This window comes from Podarcis cretensis (genome assembly GCF_951804945.1).
Source record: "Podarcis cretensis genome assembly, chromosome: 2".
NCBI classification, from domain to species: domain Eukaryota; kingdom Metazoa; phylum Chordata; class Lepidosauria; order Squamata; family Lacertidae; genus Podarcis; species Podarcis cretensis.
The window spans coordinates 35,769,634-35,792,352 of NC_137171.1; the positions used below are offsets into that span (position 1 = coordinate 35,769,634).

At 42.2% G+C, this 22,719-nt stretch overlaps 1 protein-coding gene across 1 annotated transcript in view; it reads right to left on the reverse strand.

Moving 5' to 3' along the window:
- Window positions 1-18,597, reverse strand: part of EVPL (envoplakin) — a 41,993-nt gene extending 23,396 nt beyond the window's left edge. The window contains 7 exon segments of the mRNA XM_079965850.1: window positions 1,159-1,282; window positions 2,588-2,742; window positions 3,221-3,323; window positions 12,513-12,640; window positions 12,642-12,684; window positions 16,389-16,466; window positions 18,566-18,597. Of these exon segments, the coding sequence (XP_079821976.1) occupies window positions 1,159-1,282; window positions 2,588-2,742; window positions 3,221-3,323; window positions 12,513-12,640; window positions 12,642-12,684; window positions 16,389-16,466; window positions 18,566-18,582 (648 nt within the window). The 5' untranslated portion in view covers window positions 18,583-18,597.
- Window positions 18,598-22,719: the final 4,122 nt, after the last annotated feature.

Below are 22,719 nucleotides of genomic sequence, written 5' to 3' on the forward strand. Positions count from 1 at the left end.
GTGCTTTAAAGGTATAGTGTGTACACAGCCTTAGCTGTTGATTTTACAAGGAAGCAGGGCAGGAGGAGAGTTAAGGTTCATGCAGAGAAGAAACAGCTGAGTAGGCTTACATCCAAGACAACAGTGTGGCTGGCAGCAGCCAAAATATCTTCTAGCTCTGCAGTGCAAATGCCTCCAGCCATTACTCTCCCCATAGCTAGGACACCAGAGAAGAGAAGTGTGTGTGTGTGTGTGTGTGTGTGTGTGTGTGTGTGTGTGTGTGTTGTCTTCCTCACAGACCCATAGAGTAAATAGGAGATGTGGAGGGAAGCGTAGACTGGATCATCATCCAAACAGGGAATTAGACCCCCCCCCTGAGTCAGGGGAGGAAGAAGTCGGTTGTGCACTAAGGAACCCTGTTTCATCTGCTGGTAGATCATCATAATCATCAACAACAACATTATCAACAAAGTATTATTATTTATGCCCTGCCCAGCTGGACACCAAAGAGCTATAGTGATGACAAGGCAACCCTCCATTCTAAAACCTCAGGTCTAGTGCCAGTAGTTGAAAGCAGGTCTGTGGCAAAGGGTATGTTCAGTAGCAAAACAGCTGCCGGTTCATCTTGACTACAAGCCTGGGGCATTTATTTCAAAGGCACTATTAAAGCAGCTGCATCTTCCGGGTTGCTTTAAGATATTTGCAACATTAAAAAAACTTTCTCAGGTTTACCGCAAAGAAACTGCATTTAACAATCCAAACAAACCCCCTTCTGCTATAGTTCCTTCAATGATGGCAGTGACAAGAGGGCCTAAGGTTGTGATCCAAACCATAGCTACTATGATTATCATGATGACCAGGTTGAATTCCCATCAAGTTGTATACTGGGCCATATCTGAAGATGGTCTCATCTGCTATCAATGATTGAGTCAGGGGAGGTTATTGCTTTTGTTTGTTACTATGTTATGTATTTTTGTGTTTTTATATAGTTAACTGCCCCATGAACCTTTGGATGAAAGGCGGTATAGACATTTAATAAACAAAAATAAAATCCTCATGAACATAACTACACTTCTTGAATCATGCCTTTTGTTTTCCTTAGTGGAATTAATGTTCACCTTTATTAGCAAATCTGCTTGCTCAAATCAAATACCAGTGTATCCAGTTAGCAACCTTTACCTGCTTTTGTTCTAGAATTTTTCCCCAGTCCACTTTGGAACCAGCTTCAGGAAGTGTAAACTTTTCATACAGATCTCGATATTCGGCACATTGGTGTGTCACTCGGCCGTGCAGCTGCTTGATGCTTTGCAAGAAAGAAGGAAGTTTCTCTGTTAGAAATTAGGTCTCCCAACCTAAGGAAGATTTGACCAGGACCACAATGAAAGGTTTGGTCTGGAGTTTATCACCTATTGATGTCAGTCAGCCACATGGGTTACCATTAGGGATGGGAGAATCTGTCAATTTAAGTTTATCAGACTTCCATTTTAGTGTAGACTCCTCCTAATATACACATTTTTGTATACACATTTGCCTAATATACAGTGATACCTCGGGTTACATACGCTTCAGGTTACAGACTCCGCTAATCCAGAAATAGTACCTCGGGTTAAGAACTTTGCTTCAGGATGAGAACAGAAATCGTGCTCAAGCGGCGCAGTAGCAGCAGGAGGCCCCATTAGCTAAAGTGGTGCTCCAGGTTAAGAACAGTTTCAGGTTAAGAACGGACCTCCGGAACGAATTAAGTACTTAACCTGAGGTACCACTGTACATATATCTTTCTAAAGCATATTTCCCCATATATTTACATTTACCCTAATTAATTTCTCTGCTGCTTTATGCATTTCTGAGCAACTTTACCTTAGTACATGCATTTTTGTACACATATCTTGGGTTGGGGAACCACACTGCAAAATTCAGAGAAGTGCAAATTTTGAATAATAGAATTGTAAAGTTGGAAGGGAGCCTGAGGATCATCTTTTCCAACCCCCTGCAATACAGGAATATACAGGTGTCCCAAATGGGTATCAAACCTGCAACCTTGGGATTATCAGCACCATGCTCTTGCCAACTGAGCTATCCAGGCATGGTTGAATTTCAGTCTGTTCATTGTTTTGGAAGGTGCAGATTTGGAAGATTCACCTTAAAATGCAAACTGAATCTAATTTGTGCCTCATCCCTAGTCACCATGCAACTAGGGCCAGGTCCTTTTCAGTACTGGCCCCGACTTGTTGGAACGCTCTGTCACAAGAGACTAGGGCCCTGTGGGACTTGACATCTTTCCACAGGGCCTGCAAGACAGAGCCGTTCCGCCTGGCCTTTGGTTTGGACTCCGTCTGACCCCTATGTTTCCCTCCCCTTAAGGTTTTGATCTGTGAGCTACTATTAAAATGAGGCTGCATTTTAAATTGTATTTTGACCCATATTTTAAATTGGCCCCCCCCCATTATGTTTTTATTGTAATTTTACTGGTGTTAGCCGCCCTGAGCCCGGCTCTGGCAGGGGAGGGTGGGGTATATATAAAAATTATTATTATTATTATTATTATTATTATTATTATTAACATTTAGTTCAGAAGGAATGCAAACAAATAGAAGCATTACAAACTCACTCTTTTTCAATTTCCAAGGCCTGAGGGTGCTTCAGACGTTTGACTTTGTCCACATCTAGGAAGAGGTCCTTCAGTAGCACCTCGGCCTCTTTCAGGTTTTTGGCATTCTCCTGCTGGAACTCAAAAGGCTTGTTCTGCTGGCGGTAACTGCTGTCCTGTAATCCAGAAAAGTGTTGGTGCATAAATGCCATTATCCATCGGAGATGGTAGGAAATGGCTGTGAATCATGAAGCCAAATCTTACTCTTAAGTACAAACAGGCAGCTCTCGGTATTTTCACAAACTTGAGGAAAGTGTTTTTCGTCACGCAGTGCATAAACATTAATTTATAGAAATCACTGCCAAAATATACACTGGTAGCCTCTAGCTTAGAGGATTGAAAAAAACAGGTGAGACAAATTTATGAAGGATAGACTTAGCATGCTGAGGGAACAACAACAGATGATACTTCCCGAAGGCATTGGGTTGGAGACAAAATGATGTATTAAAGCTCTTGTACACCACCTAGACATTGTGTGTGCTTATACATATGCAGCTGAAACTTCAGGGATTTAATGCTCTACTCAGGGCTTTCTCCAATACCCCTTCATCTCTAGCACATAGTGTGGGTCTCATATCAACCTCCCAAATTTACCTGCTTAAGTTTGTTTTGTGTTTCAAGGATGTCCTTTTCCACCTGGTCAGCATTTTTTTGCATGCGAGAGATGAGCACAGCCAAGTCATTTGTGCTTGAGGATCTGAGGACAAGAACAGAGAAATCAGGTGCATACAAATTACAGTAGTTTGCTCAAAGTTTTCATTCGAGTCATGGCCCGATTAATCATTATGTAATTGCCAAATACAGGTGACTCTCCACTTACCTTCTGGACCCCCCCCCCAATAAATGAAATGCACGTAAATGGGGAGTCCTAGTGGCTTCTCTGTGTATCAGCTGAGCAGCCTCAACAAAGCCCCGCTGCGCCTCCAGCTCACAAGGAGACCCTCCCAGGCCAATAGGAATGAAACAGATCCAAGTCTGCTGTTGAGAAAGAGTGCCTAACTTTATTGCTGACGTAATGTGGAAGTGAGATGCATTTTGGAGTGTTTGTGCCCAGTAATCTTCTGAGTGACTGCGCACAGTCAGAAGTTCAGCAAAGCGATTAAGCTTCCCATAGCAGACAAAATGTAGCAGAGGTTGTTTCACTTGGTAAACACAAAACACATTATATACATATTATACACAGTTGCTACAAGAAGGCGTCTTTCTCTGAGCCTAGAGAGGGTTTTCAGCTTTCCAAGTCATCGCACATCCAAAGTCCAAAGTTGCTAATGTCCTGCAACTTCAGTCGACTGTTTCTTCTTCACAAGTCTTTCCAGTTCTGACCAACAATCCTTCTCCACAATTCTCCACCAGCCCAGACTAAGAAATTGCCTTCTTCATACACTCCTATAACCACAAATTAATACTGTGGATTGTCAACAGCCTGAAAATCCAGACACAATGTTTGTTTGACCCATTGATGACTTCCTAGTGACTTCTTGAGAACCACCTAGGGTGTGTTACGTTATATGTTGAAAAGAGCAATAGTTGATTTCTTTCTCCCCTCAGTAATGAGTAAAGTATAAAAACTGCAGTGAATGACATTGCAGACTATAATATTATAGGGAGTCATTCTAATGGAAAATAAAACTATTTGTCTCTGAGAAGTGATACTTGTTATCTATCAGAAGCACCTATCGTCCTATATGTGTTTTTTAAAGAACCTACTAAACATACTTTTTGGTTACCAAAGCTTTGTATTCACATTTTGAATGGAAAACATTATTCACAAATATACTATATACCTATCATTCAAATGTTACAAGATAAAAATACCATTACATGACAGCTTTTAAACAATAAATACTATTGCATAAAAAGGTAAAGGGTAAAGGGACCACTGACCATTAGGTCCATTCGTGGCCAACTCTGGGGTTGCGGCGCTCATCTCGCTTTATTGGCCGAGGGAGCCGGCGTACAGCTTCCGGGTCATGTGGCCAGCATGATTAAGCCACTTCTGGTGAACCAGAGCAGTGCATGGAAATGTCGTTTACCTTCCCGCCGGAGCGGTACCTATTTATCTACTTCCACCAGTATATATATATTCGTATATAAATGCATCCAATATACAAATTTTTGTAAGCGATTTCCCAAAATATTATGTATTTCTTGTATGTGATCTTCACTAATATAGGTACACATTTTTGTGTATATGCATTTCTGTACAAATATTTGATGGAGAATGGCATTGTAAAATTCATACAAGTGCAACTTTTCAAAGGTTAGCTGTGTTTTGGTTCACGTATTTGTTCAAGTAGTATGAATTAAGCAGTTTCTCCTTAAAATGCAAGCTTGAACAAAATTCTCCTCCATCCCTACTAACACACAATGCTATGTCTTTAGCATGCACAGATTAAAAATGGCAGCATAAACTTTGAAAAGAAATATCTGAAGATAAAGATTGTATTAATTCATCCAGAAGCTAGCAATTGGTCAAGGCTCTGTGACACACGTATATGCATTTAAACACATGCTTTTTGTCTCCTGTACTGTGGAATTGTAAGCCAAAGTCAAAATAAACTGGCTTATTTCAGACTAATCAACAGAAAATAAGTGTGTGCATGCAGGAAAGCGTAGCAATAAAAATGAGCTGATGTAATGAATGTCTGAGAAACAGTTGTCCTTTGTTGCAGAAAAATGACAGAGGTATGTACCATCAGAAGTATTCAGTTTTCACAAACCCTGTCTTCAGACACCCTATCATTACTGCTAGCATAAATCAATGGTGAAAGAAGAAATCAGAGTGCTAAAATTTAGATGCCTTGGAGAAGTCCATGAAGGGCTCTGTACCACTTCAGTTAACATGTTGAGTGGCCTTCCAAGTTTAGTTTCAATTTAGGCTCTCTGATCTGTTAATCCTGCTTTTCTAGAGCAGCAACAAAGGCTAGAATAAATTAGTGAAGTGGAATGGAGCGAAAAAGTGATTATGCGTGTTGAGTCATCCTTACTTCTTATGGTGGATTATCACTCTCTCTCTCTCTCTCTCTCTGTTCCACCTTAGTAATTTTCCTTTTAAATTAAGCTTGGACAATTGTGGCCTAGTGTAATTTAGTGTAGGCTGTAAACTGTTTGTGGTATTATTGCAAACAGTTACTGTAAAGAAAGCGAGGTGTTGTTTTCTTGTGGGATTTTAAAAACTATTACATGCTGTAATCATAATCTTGTCTTGTTTGTAGGATGCACAGGGAATTTTTATTGATGGGCTGCTATAGAAATATTTAATTATTATATGGATAGATTAGATAGATGATAGATAGATAGATAGATAGATAGATAGATAGATAGATAGATGATAGATAGATGATAGATAGATGATAGATAGATATAGATAGATCTAGATCCTTTCAAGGGGGCTTTTCTGTTTCAGGAATGTCACATTTTCTTAGCACTCAAAACAGCAATATATATCAGATTAAATCTAAGCTAAGTCACTGAGCACATGCAATGACTTCCATGAGCCCAACAGAACTCCCACTCCCTCTCCTCCTCTTTGCTCTGCCTCCAGATCTGTTGCGGAGGGTTGTGAAAACCCCTAGAGCAGATGTGGGGTGTGGGGAGAGGAGAGGGAGGAGACATTTTGTTAAAGGAGCAGAAGTTGTTCCGCACACACAAGTGTATGCAACCAATTGTTCCTGTGCAAAACTTTATTCTCTGTCACTGTCAAAGAAGGTGGGTGGTAATGTTTGGTGAGAGAGGGCACACACACAACCAAGCTCCCATTTTCCTCAGAGATCACTAGTCCTACCAGTTTTTTGCAGAAACTGGTTTAACCTTTCTCATGTCAATTGCACAAGTCGCTTGCCTCTTGCTGACGCCCCACTGGCTCCCCATCCCTGGAATGAGGAGGAGCCGTTGACGGCAAACACTTGGACACCACCCAGAACTTCAACTGTTGCTTTCTGCCAAACGAGAAGGAATATTAGTCATTACCCATGCGGCCTCCCTGACATGTTGAGACAGCCCTAGAAAGGTATTTGCTTTTCTGAGTTCTCTTTCTGCACCTTTGCCAACAGGCCTAGTCAAGGGAAACGCAATGTATCAGGCAGCTTTGCTCATACTTTGCAATTTATGGTATGATATGTATGGCAAGAAACCACAAAGTATTGAAACTCAAGGTGTTTTGGTGACCCACCTTTCGGATAAAACAAACTAACCCAAGAACCAAAGATCAGCTGGAACGAGATGCTTGTGGCTCATGGAACACTTCCTTGTTGTCTATTTGCATTTTGCCATGTGATGCTTGTTTAGAAATTCTCAGGACTGGCGATAGCATCTAGCATCCTTTCACGGTGCACTGTTTTTGACTCTGCCTCCTGTTTTGGGCTTCCTGCCCAACATTTCCCACAGTGCCCCAGAAAATGTCATTCAGCAATGCTATGTCAAATGCTCTGGGGCATTGTGGGAGATTTAACATGGCAGGCTTGACCCAGGCTCATGCTAGGGGAGGTTCATGAAAGTCACCCTGCTGTGGGTAGGGGGGGCTGCTCAAACTTCATGCTGCCCTCTGCATGTGAGAGTACACCACAAAAGATGTTCCCACAGATACTAAAGTTATCCCAACAACCATCTAACTTCCTAGATTCACAGCCTTAGCAAAACCCATGTAGCAAATTTATCCATCACCAAACTTATATCAAAGGTTTTCCTTCAAAGTGAACCTTTTAATCGTGTTCATTGCCTTGACCTCTTAAGAGGCATGAGCGCAATGTGATTATTAAATCCTAAGTCTGGTAACAACTTTCTCCAGAACAAATACATATTCTGTGCTTGCCTCTGTGTAACTGTCTTCATGGTAATTCACTGATGATTCTCTCTAATTGGCTTTATTAAGCGTGCTTGGTGATCATCCAGGATAGGTCAGCAGTTACTTGCATTTTTTAAACTACCACCCCACAGCTTTTTGTGTTTAATCTAGGAAGTATCTTGGCTTTTCTTACTTGCCGTATTTTTCTGTGTATGAAAGACAATGGCCCCCCCCCTTAATTTTTTGAGTAAAAAACTGGGGGTCGTCTTATACACGGTTTTCGGCAGGGTGATCAACAACTCCAAGATTGCCCCAGAAAAGCTCAACAACTTTGGCAACCAAAAAATACTGATTTCTTAATTTAGGCTTCAAAAAAATAGTGGTTGTCTTATACACAGAAAAATATGGTATTTTTAGTTAACCAAATGCTACCTATGCACCCTCTCTCTCAATTAACATTCTGCTTCTGAGCAGGATTTTAAAAATTAAGTATGTTATACTCTTTTATAAAGTAAAGAAGCTTCATAAATACTCTCTGATACAGACCAAAATTCAAGGCCTAGATGACATCCATTTATACTATGTTGTTTTCTATGCCTAATTCTGGGCTTGTCATTCTGCTTTATTAATAATTTCTCTACTGTCCTTTTTTCCCCCAACAGGAAAACATAAGGCGGCTATTAAAATAAAAAGATAAAATGTACTCTGAAGTCCCTGGTGGAAGGGACTTCAGAGTGCGGAATGGCTTGCCACACTGGTGACATCCAATGAAAGAGGAGCTAGCTGACACCTGGAACTACTTGATTTTTCAAAAGAACATCAATTTCATTTTCTGAGTTAAGAACTGAGTTTAAGAACTAGGTGTATATTTCACCTAGATTCCTTGACCTGAAATATTTTGTTATTCTGATACTCTCCCCAGGAAAAAAAATGTTTGGGTTGAACATATTCTGTTAGACCATGCCATCCATATATATATATTCCTCTGTAATAATAAGTGAACCAAGTGGTTTCTTCCATGACCATAAATTTAGGGCTTTCAAGTCTAGAAATGTGCAAGCAGCCCTGATGCTATCTTCACTGGATTGGCTCAGAAATGAACCTAGAAATTCCCCCTTTAAAAATAAAAATCAATTAGCTTCTAAATCAATACAACTTACTAACAACTTCTGCACACCCATGAGCCTCCTAACTTTCTTGCTCTAACTCATTCAAGTTTAATCTGTACCAAAAAAGGGAAGAAATCCAGAAATAGCTATCAACTGTTTTCAGAAATGATGACACCTCATTAGAATTTGTATGTGTGACTTCACCTTTCCATGCCACAATAAATGTTGGCATACAACTGTCTCGAGAGACAATGGAGTATGCCTCCAGGGGTGATGTCAAACCACTGGAAACAACAATATCCATAATCTGCCAGCATCACACCCCAGCCCACAACAGGTCACCTGCACAATAATTGTTCATGTGTTTATTCTCAACTCCACCTCAAAACAGCTTTAAGAATCACAAACAAGCTCTTCCATGCTAGCTACCAATGCAATCACTTTTGCATTCAGGTGACGGTGCAAATTTGCAATGCACCAAAAGGTTATTAGGCAGAAAAGTTGCATGGGCTACGGATGTGAATACAGGCTTGGCGACATTAATAAAATACAAGCTCCACAAACTGAATGTTGTAGCGATTGTGCCAGGAGCTGGAAGGTTATGACAGCATTCATTTCTTCCTTATTCTTAGGTGAAAAGATCAAGCAGTCTAGGAGCCATGACAGGGCACAGTGATTCAACTTGTCTCAGCTATGGGTGATGTCCTATTAAGTCATACTCAAGAATATGACTGACACTGGATATCATCATGAATAGCTTGTCAAATAGGGAAAAATAAGGGCAGGCTTAATTGAGTTAATATTTATGAGGCATTTGGAAGTCACTAAGCATTAGACAGATCTTGGACATACTGCCTTGACTTTTTGAACCAGAAAATCATTTCGTTTTGGATTCCTATCGAACACCAGCCATCTAAAACATCAACCTGTCTTGGCTGTTTATTTTTTGCTTTGGGCAACCAAAGCTAATTTTAAAAGTCAAGCTGATGACAAAACCAAAGCCAAGAAGATTTTATTGTATTCTTAGCAATTGTCTATGGAGAAAATTAAGACTTTACAAATGAATGAACAATGATTCCAGTGTGCACTGAGTTGATAGGAAAACTCTAGCCATCAGCAATATCTGTCTCCCTATCAGTTCAAATAGAATCAAGCCTGGAGTATATAGATTTTTTCAAGGGACAGCATTTGTCTTTAAAGGGTCACATCACAACTCAGTGGAACACCATGGGTCTGTGCCTCAACTGCTAGAATAAGTATGAGTGACGCCTACTAGGGTAAAAGCACCATATTCAGAAATACTGATCATGACATCTATAAATGATGCAAACTGATAATATTTCCATGGCTTCTTTTGAGGAGTGGTTAGATAACTCAACAGTGGACCATGGGTTTTGCATAGGGATGCAAAATTTCATCAGAAAGAGAAGCAGCATTCAGTGGCGTAGCGTGGGTTGTCAGCACCCGGGGCAAGGCAAGTAATTTGCGCCCCCTAACCCTGGATTTGCGCCCCCTAACCCTACCCCTAACCCTAACCCCCAGATGTTGCGCCCGGTGCGGCCGGCCCCCCCTGCACCCCCCACGCTACGCCACTGGCAGGATTGGAAATTCTCTCATTGTGAATGTTCATCAATGGTTAGGATCAGAAATCACACAAATGAATGCAAGCAACATTCCTCATCATTGGTTCCCCCCCTAAGTCTGCAAATGTTACGTTAATGGTTACATTATTCTCTGCATATATATATTTTTTAATGATTCCCTTCCATTGAAATGTACAGAAATTGACTGTTTAATTCATTGCCTATGTTTTGGGCATAGAAAATATATGAAGCCGAACCGTAGTGGAATGGGAATGATGCTGACTGTGACTAACTGAGGATGGGATAGAAATTGCTGCCTCCTTACATCCCTAGTTTTGCACGCAGAATGTTCCGGGTTCAATCTCTGGCATTTCCATTTTGTAAGAAATGACCAAGTTCCAGGAGATGAAGAAGACCCTGAAGAGCTACTGCCAGTTGTAGCAGACACTATTGGAATAGATGGAACAACGGTTTGACTCATTATCAGGCAGCTTCCCATGGCCTTCTATCAATGAGGCATATTTATTCCCTACTGCAGCTATTCACAGGACTCCTCCAAACATTCAGGCATCCCCCACCGCTATCCATGTGGCTGAACCTCTCCATAAGGCAAACTATGCATAATCTGAATTATTGCATTATGATACCTCAAGCACTCTTAGTGCAGCTTGATTGTGGGATGCACAGAAATACCATGATGGTTTCAGATTTCTTTCATGTATATTCTCTTTTGGAAAGCCAAGACAGAGAGTTAGCAGATCAGTCTGAGGCCCACTTTGCTTTAACAGTGTGACAACATTATGTGCCCTCAGACCATTCTCTGGCCTACACCATGTGCGCAATCCAATCAGGAGGAACACAAACTAAAAAAGGACGTAGTCCCTAAGACAATATTATCAGCGGATACCTCCCTGGAAAAATCATCACACTCGTGCTACTAACCTGCAGCATGTACAAACCTTTCAAATGGCAGCAGCTGCTCAACAACAAAATCCCAGTTGGGCATATAAGGAGAAGAGAGTAAGCAGCCGACAGAGAAGATTGTTCTTAAGTTAAGGTAGCTTTGCATGGAGCCTAAGGACTCCATCTGCCTCTGAAGGAAAGGGAATTGCATGAAGCCATAACATCTGGAGGGCACCACATTGGAGTAGAAAGTGAAACAGGAGGGAATGGACCATTTTGCAGCGGGTGCAAAATGGCAGCCTGCATACCTTAATGTCTGTTGCACAGGCATTTACCACAGGTTGCCCTGATAGAAAAGATGTATCCCTTCCCCACTCTGAACCCTAAAGAATTACTGTTCTAGCAACTCACATAAACATCAAAAAAGGCATCTGCAAAAGGTGAAAATTTATCAAAATAGAGGAAGTGATTAGCCATGGACTTGGACAAGAAAACAGATTACCTTTAACCAGGGTAATTTTTTAACAACAACCTCTAGAGGTGAATGAATTGTGCACCCTTGAGAACCACCTGAAAAAAAGCACTGCCCTTAACAAGCAAGGATAATTGGGGTGTATGAACTTCTCCTTCTCCAATATTATTCTACCCTCTGCTAACTTGACTTACTGGGCTCTCCTGCTTTGGCCAGTTAGATGTTTCACTGCCTTGAACGGTGCCTTGTATGCATTATACCTGCAAGAGGAATCACACCCTTCCAAGAGGGAGAAGGGAAATCTGGCAGCCAATGGAAAATGTTTAGCTGTCAGCCTCCTACGCTTGGCCACCACAGAGCAATGGCAGCTATGCCCCTTTGAAGGCTACTTTGTCTTTTAAGAATCCCAATGGCAGTGGGATGCAAGAGAGCACCACAATTCCCATCCCACTACAGGAAGAAAAAGATCAAGCAGGGAAACAGAGCTAGAGCAACGAAAAGTATTGTGGCACTTTCAGACACTTTGAGACATCTCAGTCTCCTATTGAGACAATTCCCAATTGTCACAATAGGAGACAGAGATGTCTCAAAAGACTGTGGGTCACTTGTGCTGGGAATACCACCAGATGTTGAGTTTTTAGGTATGCTCCCAAGCCAAGCCATATTTTTCGTAACTAGTCTCAATAAATAGGGATTTTCACCTTCTCACTTGTACACAGATATTCAGAAGCACTTGCCAGGCTGAGGAGGAGGAAGCCTACTGTGGAGAAGAGACGCCAGTATAGCTTTTGCAGCAGAACACTTGGTGTGTCTGCTCAAAAGAAAAGTACCTCAGAGTTCAGTGTTTACTTCCAACCAGGTGAATGGATACAGGCAGCTGTCCACAGGCCACTTATTCTTTTGGACCTTCCCTTAGGCAAACAATGTTCATTTCCCCCCCTTTACTTGTAAGACACCTTGCCAGTTCAGAGGTGGCCTCCTGGCGTCCATGGCACTCTCCCCACTTCTGCAAAAACCACACTTTTAAACTACTTACTTGGGCTGCTTGATCGGGGACCCTTTGCTCGGGGAGCTTCTGCTTGGCGAGCCTTTGCCCACCCCTTTGAACATCTCGGCGGCGGCTGAAGCTCCCCTCTCTCTCGCTGTCTGGAAGGTTGTTGAAGAAAAGGGGTGGGTGCGTTCTAGCAGCTGCCTCTGCCTGAGGTTGTCTGTGGAGATGGTATGACAGGAGAGGATGAGAAAGTCTGCAGATTGTTAAAAGCAGAACCTGGGTGGCTCCTCCCTGAGCTGCAGGTGATTAAGAGCCGAGATGGAAACTTGCCTTAAAAAAAAAAAGGACTAGAAAAACCAGTTTAGGACTGAATGAGTAAAAAATAAAAAAGCCCAGAGGGAAGGAGTGGGAGACCCCACCCTGGTACTCTGAAGAATGTGCTTCTGTACAAGCAGAGGCAGACCCAGTTCTATTCACACGATTTCTGACAGACATTTCGTACACTGCAATTCCCTACCCCAAATACAATCTACATCTGGGAAATAACATGTGTGCCTGTAGTTACTACATCAAAAGTAGCTTTGCTCATTGCTAGCACACAGGATCAGGCGGTCCATCTGTGTGGCTGCTGTCCAATCCATGCCGCACCCTCGCTATTTAGATCTACCACTGATTCCTTTCGACAAAAGGAAAATTTCCCAATTAATTCCTAAAGAAAAATGATTTCCATTTGCACCAGGTTAAGTTCAAATCCCCTCCACCCGCCCATGGAACTTGTTGGGTGATCCTGGACAAGGCACTGTCTCTCAGCCTGGCCTACTTTACCGGGTTATTGTGGGAAATTATTTATTTAAATTATTCATTATTCAACAAAACATATGCCCCACTTGCCTGTAAATAAAGAGTGGTATTCCACTAAGATTTAATCAGAGCAGACCCAGTTAAATTAAGGGTTTGGTCTATTCATTTCAGTGGGTCTACTCTGAATAAAACTTGGCCAACCATGACTCAAAACCTCCAACAAAACCAACAAACGTTAAAATTGTCAACAAAAGGCAAAATTAAACATAATAAAAATTCAACATATGATTAACATCAACAGTTAAGGTAAAACCAGATGTAAAATACATGTCGACTTCTACATGTCTTGATGGGTTTGCCAAATAAAAATGCTTTTAGCAGGTGCCGAAAGGGTGCCGTGATGTCAATAGGCAGTGCAGGAACTGGGTCTTTAGGGTTTTGCCACCTACTTTTCAAATCCCCCTTCAATATTAGAAAGGTGGCATGTCTGTTGTCTTTTGGATGTCTACTGGAAACCTTCCTCTTTCAAAATGCCTTTTAAATTGAGATCCTTACCAGTCCACATCTGTATTGGAATTGTTTTTAATATGTTTTTATTGCTTTGTCACCTGTACTTTGCCACCCTGGGCTTCTTTGTGAGGAAGGGCAGGATACACACTTAAGAAGGAATGAATGAATGAAATAAATATTCAATTACACTTTCCAGTCCTTTCCCATAGATAACCAGAACAATCACTACACCATGTTGCTTTTGCCATAAATCTCTTGATCGGCACTCAACTTCCTCCCCCCCCCCCCCGCATAGTTGCACCGAAATAAACGTTTGTTGGCACTTTACATACAATGTTGTATATACTGAAGGGTGAAGTAGCTCCATGTTAGAGCTTACCTCAGGTTCCTCTCTGCAAGGTATGTGAGCAAACTCCCTGTGGTTATTTGTTTCCTCCTTCCAGCTGGATCATGTCCAGCCAAGATTGGCACAAGTAGTATTTTTTTAAGCACCTTTTCAGCTTTGGCCGTCAAATATGCCTGTGATATGGCTGATGTGGGCATGCAGGAAAATTGCAACTCATCTCAGATCATGAATTCAAAACATGCCAAGCATCTGAGTTGAAAGGTGCCCTGCTTGCCAAAAACCAAAACACACACGAAGGTGTGGCTTTCATTGAAGAGCAATGATTTCTTTGTGAAGTTGCAAGAAACCATTTTCTGGCTCAAGACTAGAGGGCTGAGAATAGGCTGAAGTAGCACTAGTGTGCTGGCTTTGATCTAAGTGCCAAATTAAAAATTTAAAAACAAAAACCTTTTATTGCTTAGAGAAAGAAATTTGAGCATCCTGCTGACTTCTAGCTGTGAAAGAGGACCGCCCTGATGCATTCAGCACTTCTTTAGTGACTGTCTTCATGTGCTTGGAAATAATCCAGGAGGGAGATGGTGCTGGACTGTTTTGGGCCCTTCCTTGTATTATTAGTCAGGCACAAATTGCTTTAAGCAAGGAGAGACGCTCAAAAGCCATTTGTGCTCAGTGTCTCAGGCATGGGTTTAAAACCTTTCGCATTAGCACAGCCTCAAAGAGTAAGGGGTTCAGTCTAAGATAGTAGTGGCATGGTTTGGGTTTTCTAAAACTTCAATGTGCTGGAAACTCATTGAGAAAGAAAGGGAATGAAGTTCTGTGTCATCATGCCCTCTGTCCTCACTCTTCTCTTTATCATCTGGGTCTGACAATATAAGGACAGAGTGTTTGGTGGCATGAGGGAATGAAATTATATGCAGCACCCCTTGAGGTTTATAGCATAATCATTCCAATTCTCATATCAATATGAGACCTCGGAGCCTCCCCTACCTGGCCTGGTCTCCTTGGCAACACTTCCCCCAGGTGGGATTGGACAATTGACTGAGGTAGGCGGAGACCTCTAGGTATCCCACCTGAGGGAGGCAAAGCCAAGCCTATGCTGTTGGAGCCGCTTCAGATCTAGGGGCTGCGCACGTCCACGCAAAGGGCGCCCCTCGTTTTAAGCGGGGAGCAGTCATTCCAATTCTCATATCAATATGGCGTAGGGTAGAGTAAGATCAAAGCCAGACTTGATTGTGTCATGTGTTGTGTAACATATCCATGGTTCCCCCCGCCCTTGATTTTTCAGAGCAATTTTAACTGGCCTACTCAAATTTGTGATGTTGTTTTCATTCTGATTATACTGTGGTTGTTGCCTTAATGCACTGACTAGTCTAATGTTATCAGTTGCTTTCAAAGTTTGAATTATGCACTTTCATATTGTCATTGCATGATGGCTTAATTAGTGCTTGCTGTCATGCAATAACATATTCCTGAGAGCCAAAATATAAAATGAAAATGAAAGAGATACGCAACAGTAGGTGAATGAGCTTGACCCTAACAATTCATTCAGCCTCTTTTCACTGGAAGTCTAACAGATGCTTCTGCAAAAAGCACACAAGAAGCAACATGATAACTAATAAATGACCCATTCATTCCTTTCATTCCAGTGCATTCAGGGACTCAGAAAGTCCCCACCACATAGCACCCTTTAAAGGTTATTTTCAAAGGCAAGGCAGGTATTCTGAAGACAGAGTCAGGACTAGTTGAACTGGCTCAGCTGCAATGTCAGTAACTTTCTATGCACACTGGGCAGAAACCGTTGTAAACAGTACTGGTTTGGCAGGACCTGAGCTAAAATAAGTCTCGGGGTGCTACAAATAAACCCTCTAGGGCATCTACTGAGTACAACAGTGAAAGGTACAGAGAGAAGGGTGAAAGAATTCCAGAATTCTTGGTGGCTCATTGCTTGTTTTTATTTCTCTCAGGCAAAGATCAAGAAATGTTTGTAGCTGGGATAGGACAGTGGAGAAGTCTTTTGATGGCTGGCAGGCATGGCATGATGTGGAAGCATCAGGATCACAAGAAAGTATGCCAGCAAAACTTCAGGTAGAGACTGAACCTGCCTGAAGTGGTGATGGCATCAGCAGCAGAGTACCTTTGGATGTCATTCTAGCTAGCCGCAAAGAACCCCAGTGGTAATAGTTGCAATAGTTTGCAAAAGTAGTTCAGATGTTCCTTCACACAAATACGAAGACTTGCCATCAAGCATTATTGTGAGCCCTTACCTGCTACTGCCCAGGATGCTTTGTACATCTGGACAGGACATCACAGAAGCTGGTAGGTCCAATGGCTGTGGGAAAGTTCTGAAATGAAGATCATGAGAGAAGATGTTCAGACATCAATGCTATGGGTGAACTCTGGCTAGTAAAGGTAAAGGTAAAGGTAAAGGTAAAGGTAAAGGTAAAGGTAAAGGTAAAGGTAAAGGTAAAGGTAAAGGTAAAGGTAAAGGTAAAGGGACCCCTGACCATTAGGTTCAGTCATGACCGACTCTGGGGTTGCGGCGCTCATATCGCTTTATTGGCCGAGGGAGCCGGCGTACAGTTTCCGGGTCATGTGGCCAGCATGACTAAGCCGCTTCTGGTGAACCAGAGAAGTGCACGGAAATGCCGTTTACCTTCCCGTCAGAGCTGTACCTACTTATCTACTTGCACTTTGACGTGCTTTTGAACTGCTAGGTTGACAGGAGCAGGGACTGAGCAATGAGAGCTCACCCCGTTGTGGGGATTCGAACCACCAACCTTCTGATCGGCAAGTCCTAGGCTCTGTGGTTTAACCCACAGCGCCACCCACTTCCCTTTGAACTCTGGCTATCATGAGCTAAAAGGTAATATAGCAAAGATAAATGTTTTCAGCTTCAAATATCATCATGTAAATAGAGACAAAGTGCGGGCAAGGACATGGGTATGGATGGTAGGCAGGCAAAGAGTGCTATAGTAAAAGTATAAATGCTCTGCTGGATCAGGTTAAAGGCCTATTTAATATAGTGTGTTATGTTACCACAGTGGCCAACCAGATGCCTGTGGAAAACCCACAAGTAGGGAGGGAGGATAAATTCAATTCAGTAGCCATTTAAAGCTGAATCCACCTTGTTTCAAAATTTGCAGTTCTGTAAATTTTGCAATGCAGCTCTCCAACCAAGCAATGTTCACAAAATGTAGATATTAGGGGAAAGTGTGCATAAAAATGAATACATTTGTAAAAAATAACTTACAGACATGCTTTATATTAGGAAAGGTTGCTTGCAAAAATGTGTACATTAGGAAAAGTTGCACATAAAAATTATTTATTAGGAGAAATTTGAGGTAAAATGCTGGTGAATTTTCATGGTGTGTGTGTGTGTGCTTAGTTCAAATGGCTGCAAAATGTGGAGAACTGAGTTCAAGAATGGAAAAATGAGAAATGAAAACCAAAATTGGAAGATCCTTAACCACAAGACATGAACACAATAATATTCTCCCACAACAATATTCTCCCACTAAAATTCTCAGCAAGGTTTATTTCAGTAGGTCTACTCTGAATGGTTGGATTCAACTATTTTTTTTTGTTTGGTTGGTTTATTTGTGATGAATAGAATAGAATATTTGTGAAGAATAGACCGACTCTGGGGTTGCAGCGCTCATATCGCTTTATTGGCCGAGGGAGCCGGCGTACAGCTTCCGGGTCATGTGGCCAGCATGACTAAGCCGCTTCTGGTGAACCAGAGAAGTCGGTGAAGAATAGAATTGGTCTATTCTTTCTACAGCATTACAAAGCTGTGTTAGGAGGTCCCCTCCTTAGCTTTGGTATTTCCATAAATATTGACACTATCTTATCTGCTTTGTTCTTCCTTATGTCAGGCAGTGCACACACACAAAAATAATACCGTACTTCTTATTTATTCCATGATTCCTTTCTCAAACAGGCTTTTCTGTGTTATTTTGAATGCATATAGCAACCAGCAATGTATGACCAGAGTCACAGGGGCACCTAATGTTTATTTTATTGGCCGAGCTCTTTAGTATGTGATCAAACATGCCTTTCAGTCTGGTTGTCAAAAGAAAGAAAAGACTTACAGCTGAGAAGTTTGTGTGTGTGTTTGTGTGTGTGTGTGAAGATACTATTGGGAGTGAGCCAATAGGAATGGATTTCTTTCAATGGAAGAGATTTAAACACATTCTTAGGCTATCTAACAACTTAGGCTATTAGAGAGTCTGGGAATGGGAGCTTTTCCATGCTGTAACAATATGTGACAATCTGGACTTTTTACATGGTTAATTCCTGTAGATCATGACATCAGAGCAGTTGGCATAACTTGATATAAAAGGAGATCCCTATTATGAACTATCCTTACCCTGGTACTTAGTCCTTACTTCAAACGTGACCTGGGAGGTATGAGTAAATATTCTGACTTCCCAGTACTTACTGTAAAGACCAGCACATTAATCCTGTGTTGCCAGCAAAGATTAATTATCACCTCCTACAAGAAAGAATTGGGTTCTGCATAGACAATGACATCTTCCTCCAAAGGTAAGGTAAATGATTCAGGAAACCAGTTAGTCATCTTTAACTAAGGTCATGTCCCTTCAACTTCAAACTTAGCAAAGTAAATGGAATAAAAGACAGGAACTTGTAGGAAATACCGTATTTTTCGCCCTATAGGATGCACTTTTCCCCCTCCAAAAATGAAGGGGAAATGTGTGTGCGTCCTATGGGGCGAATGCAGGCTTTCGCTGAAGCCTGGAGAGCGAGAGGGGTCGGTGTGCACCGACCCCTCTCCCTCTCCAGGCTTCAGGAAGCTATCCACAAGCCGTGGGAGCCCGCGGGAGTTCCCCCCGGGCCCCCCCGGCTTGCGCAGCGCTGCCTCTTATCCCGAAGGCACCGCCCGCTCAGCAGTCGTGCCAGGGCTTCGGGTAGCTCTGCGCAAGCCGCGAGAGGGCTCTCACGGCTTGCGGAGAGCAGCCTGTTCTGGGGGCTGGGGTCGGGGGAAGCTCGGGCTTCCCCCGCCCCAGCCTCGCGCCTTGGGGGGGAAATAATTTTTTTTCCTTTATTTCCCCCCAAAAAAACTAGGTGCGCCTTATGGGCCGGTGTGCCCTATGGGGCGAAAATACGGTAAATAATAGTACAAAGGAATAAAACTCTAATAAGACTCAAACATTCAGAAAGACCTGTTCCCTCTCCATAGAGAATAATTGACCCCCAAACTCCAGATTTTCAACAGTTGGGTAGCTTACAAACTCCAATAGGACTCCATCTTTGCTCCTCAACTTTCTCGAGGATGAGCCCTTACTGAACATGGACCAAAGGAATGGGAGAGATCTTTCTGTTGTCTGGCGGGTGTTTGCCTGCATATATTCTTGAAAGTAATATACAAAAATGTACTATACAGTGGTACCTCCGGTTACAAACTTAATTCGTTTTGGAGGTCCGTTCTTAAGTTGAAACCATTCTTAACCTGAGGCGCACTTTTGCTAATGGGGCCTCCCGCTGCGCACGTGCCTCTGGCGCGCAACCTCTGCTCACATCCCAGGGCAAAGTTCACTTCCAGGAGACCTATTTCTGGGTTAGCAGAGCTTGTTACCTGAAGTGTTCGCAAGGAGGACGGTACGTAACCAGAGGTTCCACTGTATTAAGGAAGATAGCATCTTTCTGGCTCCATCGCATTGTGCATTTGCCTTATGGGTTGTCATTCTTGCTTTAATGCCTCACTAACTCTAGGCAGACCCTCCCTTTTCAATGATTTGCCCTGCCTAAAAAAACAAAGCAAAGGCACAGATGTTAGTGGAAGCAGAAAAATAATATTAGATGTGCTCTACAAGTTATTCCTCAGTCTCAGTGCCTCAGAAGCTAAGCCTTCTTGCCTGTGTTCAAAGTCATAGGCATAATCTCACCTCCTGCTGAACCAGGTGGCACACAGCTTATTCCTAGGGGCAAAACATCAACTAATCAACACCACACCCGCCTTTGGAGCCACGGCAGGTTATCAAGCCAGCCAAAGACATGGAAGGAAGCACTGGCAGTTGCTACAACACAAAGATGGAGGTTTCCACATCTCTTTTCAATTCCTATTCCCATTCCAACTCAGGAGCAGAATCCCTTTTTGTAAAGCCGCAACATCAGGACAGATCTCTCTCCTGCCTGTTGAATTCCTTACGGAATTCAGGCTTCACACAGGTATTGGTGAGGTAACTCCAATATTAAGAGGGCTGCATACAGCTCAGTGGCAGGGATCTCAATGCAGGCCTGCAGCAGGCTTTATTACAAGCAGAGAGGAGAGATGGAGGCTAGGCTGTGCTCAAAGAGATCGCACACAGCTAAGCCACAGTATCTGAATAAGACACTGTTGGGAAGACTGGCAGAAGCTTTACAGAGTTAGACTAACCTCCACCACCGCTCTCTTGCATATGCTTTTGTGAGGGGCATGCAAAGACTCTGGATTGTCACTACACTACAATGTACACCTGTAAAAAAATTATACAGTGGGTGAGAATACTTTCACAACACTCATTACTGTGGCACAGGTTTTACTTGTGCTTCTCTTTCAGGCCTGGATGAATATGACAATGGAGAAAATGTAACATACACACTAGTTGTTGTATGTCAAATAAATGAGAAGAATGTACTTTGGCATTTTCACCTAACAGCCTTTGTCCTGAATTGCCCTCCAAAATATCCAGAGAAGGGAGAAGTTATTTACGTAATATTTTTAATGTTTAAAGGGCAACACAGAGTGAGAGTCGTTATTGGACAAGTCATGCAAAACAGGATGACCAGTTATGATGCATTCCAGCTGTGGCTGTAAATATTTTCAGCCTGAAGAACCCCTTGAGAAACATGTCTTACTTTACAATGATATGCAAATGGGGTTAAGGACTGATAACATAACCACTTTTTCAGCTCTGTCTCAACTTGCTGGACTTCAGCATTCTGACTTATTTTAATTGATGCTTTGTTAAATTTTTTTTTCTTCAAGCAGCAAATATTCCAGCACCGTTTCTACAGTTGCTCCATGCCATATTAAATTATACTTCATCTTTACTGCTGTAGTCGTGGTTTTTAACTCATGAATTTTGAGAGCTAGAAATCCTTGACTCACTGCTCTTGGATCACTATGGTCTTCCGTACTGCACAAAATACTTTGCAAGACATTGGAGGGGCGGGGGTTTGGAAATGTGTGTGCAGTGACCAAATGGTTAGGACATAACTCCCATTCCTGAATGCTGACTCAGTTTCAAGCTGGGTGGCCAATGGTCAGCCTATCTGTAGACGTAGGCATGTCTGGCAATTTTGGTTTCACTCAGTTTTTGAGATTTCTAATCTTGCCACTTTTCTTGCCACCAGTTAGAAATGGTTTGGAAAGTTTTCATGAAAATCCACCAACATTTTATTTATATATTTAAAAGCATTTTTAAAAAGTAATGGTAAAGGACCCCTGACAGTTAAGTCCAGTCACAAACGACTCTGGGGTTGCAGCGCTCATCTCACTTTACTGGCTGAGGGAGCTGACGTTTGTCCGCAGACAGTTTTTTCCGGGTCATGTGGCCAGCATGACTAAGCCGCTTCTGGCGAAACCAGAGCAGTGCACGGAAATGCCGTTTACTTTCCCACCGGAGTGATACCTATTTATCTACTTGCATTTTGATGTGCTTTCGAACTGCTAGGTTGGCAGGAGCTGGGACCGAAGAATGGGAGCTCACCCCGTCGCGGGGATTCAAACCGCCAACCTTCTGGTCGGCAAGCCCAAGGCTCAGTGGTTTACACCACAGCGCCACCTGCGTCCCTTAAAAAGCATTTATATACCACTTAATATTTCAAAAATCTCTAAGCCTATTTCCCGCCTTTATAGTATTAAAACAAAAGCAACTTAAAGCCAGTGAAACTTCAACCAAAACACACAACGCATATAAAAGTGAATAAAACAGCCACTACCAGGTCACTTGCCTGATCTAAGGTGGGTTACATCTTAGCACTACCACCATCAGAATACATGATAAACAAAATTAATAGAGTCCCCAATTGCATGTTTGAGTTAAAGGTGAGTCCGAATCTGAAAGCACTGAAGACTGCTGCACTAGACCATATCCTCTCTGCCACATACCCCACCACCAGAAACTCAGGATGCATTTTTACTTGTGCTGATTTTCAACATGAATATTTTAAGAATGAGTGCTGCTGTCCTATGCCTCTCAGGAGAGAGAGAAAATAGCACAGAGAGACACTTTGCATTAAGAATAATGTTTGCAACGGGGAGAAGAGGAAATCTATATCCAGACAGATTTGTCGGATGAAATTTAAGTAGCAGAATTAGAACCTGCTGTTCAAGTTTTAAATCTTCCTTTGTCTGCATATCCAAAGAACAGACAAAAGAGCTCCATTATTTCAGTTCTGCAGAAGCAGAGAAAGAAATAAGTTGTTGATTTGAACAAATTCCAAGTATACAGAATTGTATGGAAGGAACGAACTTAAAAGTCTCCAGAACAGCCTTCCCCAACCTGGTGCCCTCTCCACAAGACACATCTGACCATAAGACGCACCTAGTTTTTAGAGGAGGAAAACAAGAAAAAAAATATTCTGAACGAA